The sequence below is a fragment of the Solanum stenotomum genome, unplaced genomic scaffold (assembly GCF_019186545.1).
Source record: "Solanum stenotomum isolate F172 unplaced genomic scaffold, ASM1918654v1 scaffold9934, whole genome shotgun sequence".
Classification (NCBI taxonomy): domain Eukaryota; kingdom Viridiplantae; phylum Streptophyta; class Magnoliopsida; order Solanales; family Solanaceae; genus Solanum; species Solanum stenotomum.
This window is the reverse complement of record NW_026037896.1, coordinates 1-2122: the sequence shown is the minus strand read 5'-3', so window position 1 is coordinate 2122 and position 2122 is coordinate 1. Positions and strand designations below refer to the sequence as shown.

Sequence of the window (2122 nt, the reverse complement as noted above, 5' to 3'; positions counted from 1 at the left end):
GACTCCTACCATGTCTATAATTTCCAACATAAGTAACACAAAAACAGAGCGGGGCATGTACCTAACCTCTAGTGGAAATTAGGACATCAAAAAAGGGAAGGCAACGAACTTATAACCTTCCACTCAATAAGCAAAAAAAAACTTTTGTCATATCTTCTTCTTATGCAAGGTAGTTGCCACCTAACTAGTTGAAAGAGTACCCCTTCGCTTCTTTCGGGAGCTGTTGATAAGAGAAGTAGAAGGTACCTTTTCCAGTCGATGAAGCTAATTTGGCCCGGAAGTCAGCCACCTTTTTGGCTTCTCTATAGGAATGTGAGATGCTCACTTCTGCCCCTTCCATAGCCTTCACATTAAGTTGTCAACATGTGCCAAGTAATATGAAACGGAGAGAGTAGAAGCATACAAATATGAGAAATGTTTGCCTTTTCATTTTTCCAGGTGAATTTGAAGTAAATGCTACTCATTGATGTTTAAGAGCTCAAGGCAGAAACAAAACCTTTCATTTTCTTTATATTTATCTCAGAAATGCTCAAAAGGGATATTAGAGAGTTGTGATTGTGCTTTATTTAAGTCTTTTGCAAAGATTAACGCCTGCAGGTTTTACTATATGTTGCTAATGAACAAATTATTCCTGAGTCTGTTTATATCAGCTGTCAAATTCTTCATCTTTATTCCACCATTCTGTTTTGCGTTTATCTTCAACTATGTTTTTGATTATCAACTCTCTTTACTTGGACTGTTTGTTAAATATGTATGTGTTTTCATCTTCAACCAAGGGGTAGGTTTTAATCTAATGCTTATTGTATTGTTTTGACTACATACATCCTTTTCTTCGCATCTCTCAAACTTTTTCTTTTGTAGTGGCAAGTGCTTTTTTGTTAGCTTGAGTTTAAGACAATAATTGTGTATATGACATGAAATTATGCATCAGTACTTCTTGATCTCAGAAACCTTTATTTGTGAATCAGGGAGGACCTGCTTCTACATTAATCAAAGCTGAGCTGCCATTCTCAACGGCTCGAAAAAGCAACTTTTCTGACAAAGATCGTTTCTTTAAGACTGTGATGAGGTATTTTTCCCCTCTGTAACAGTTATCCATTTAATTCAAAAAATACATGCTTGATTATGGTTCAATCCTCTCAATCTTAAAAGAACTTTGTTTCAAAAGTCGAAGCAGATTCTCTCGTGTCAACTCTAGTGAATGCAATAGCTTCAAAACACTTTTGAAGTTTGTTGTTTCAAATTAAAGTTAGCTTGAAAGGAAGCAACAGTCTAGGATTGTTATAAAGGGGCAAGTCCTTTGGATTGTGGGGTTAATCCACTTTGGCTTGGTGTTTTAGTGAAATTTTGTTGTAGTCTTATAAGAGTGTAGGTTGTGGTTTACATCCATTCGAGCCTGAATGGTTTTCCACATATTGCGTGATATTTATTTTGCTTTGCAGTTTTTAAGTCTGATAACTGAGTTGGAGTTCACTTGTGGAACAGAGGATGGCTGTTCCATATTATCAGAAAACTTAGTTAAAATTTAAGTTACGCGAAAATGTTAGAGATAGCTATCAAGTCTATCAATGTCGTTGTTATTTAGACTGCATGTGGTATAAAACTTCACATGATGTGTCATCGCATGCCCGTTGACTGCTTGATTTGGAAGTTCTATTATTTGAAACTAACTAATAACGATTTGCAGTATACTTAACCAGACAACTCAGAAGAGATTTGATCTCCTCAAAGATCAACTGATAATATCCGGGATAACTAGTGCAGACACTCTAAAGGTTTGTCCTCCAATATATACATATATTTTTGTTGTTGTTTTCGGTTCAAATTTTCCATCGTTCGCCTTGGAGATTTAACGTGTTTTCATCTTCACTCTAGGTTGTTGTTTCCTTGATATTTGACAAGGCTATACAGGAACCAACATTTTCCTCAATGTATGCCCAACTCTGTTCTGATCTCAATGAAAAGTTGCCTTCATTTCCTTCTGATGAACCTGGTGGAAAAGTGATCACGTTCAAGCGCGTTCTATTAAATAACTGTCAGGAGGCATTTGAAAGTGCTCACAAACTGCGGGAAGAGGCAAGGCAAATGACAGGTCCTGAGCAGGAGTCAGAACGTAAGGACA

The 2122-nt window shown here is 36.6% G+C and overlaps 1 protein-coding gene across 1 annotated transcript; it reads left to right on the top strand.

Annotated features, from left to right (window-relative positions):
* Window positions 1-6: 6 nt before the first annotated feature.
* LOC125853183 (eukaryotic translation initiation factor-like) lies at window positions 7-2113 on the top strand (the record flags this gene model as incomplete). Its single annotated transcript, XM_049532851.1, has 4 exons — window positions 7-438; window positions 969-1069; window positions 1688-1775; window positions 1876-2113. Coding segments are annotated over exons 1-4 (451 nt in total), but the record flags the coding sequence as incomplete, so codon positions are not given.
* Window positions 2114-2122: the final 9 nt, after the last annotated feature.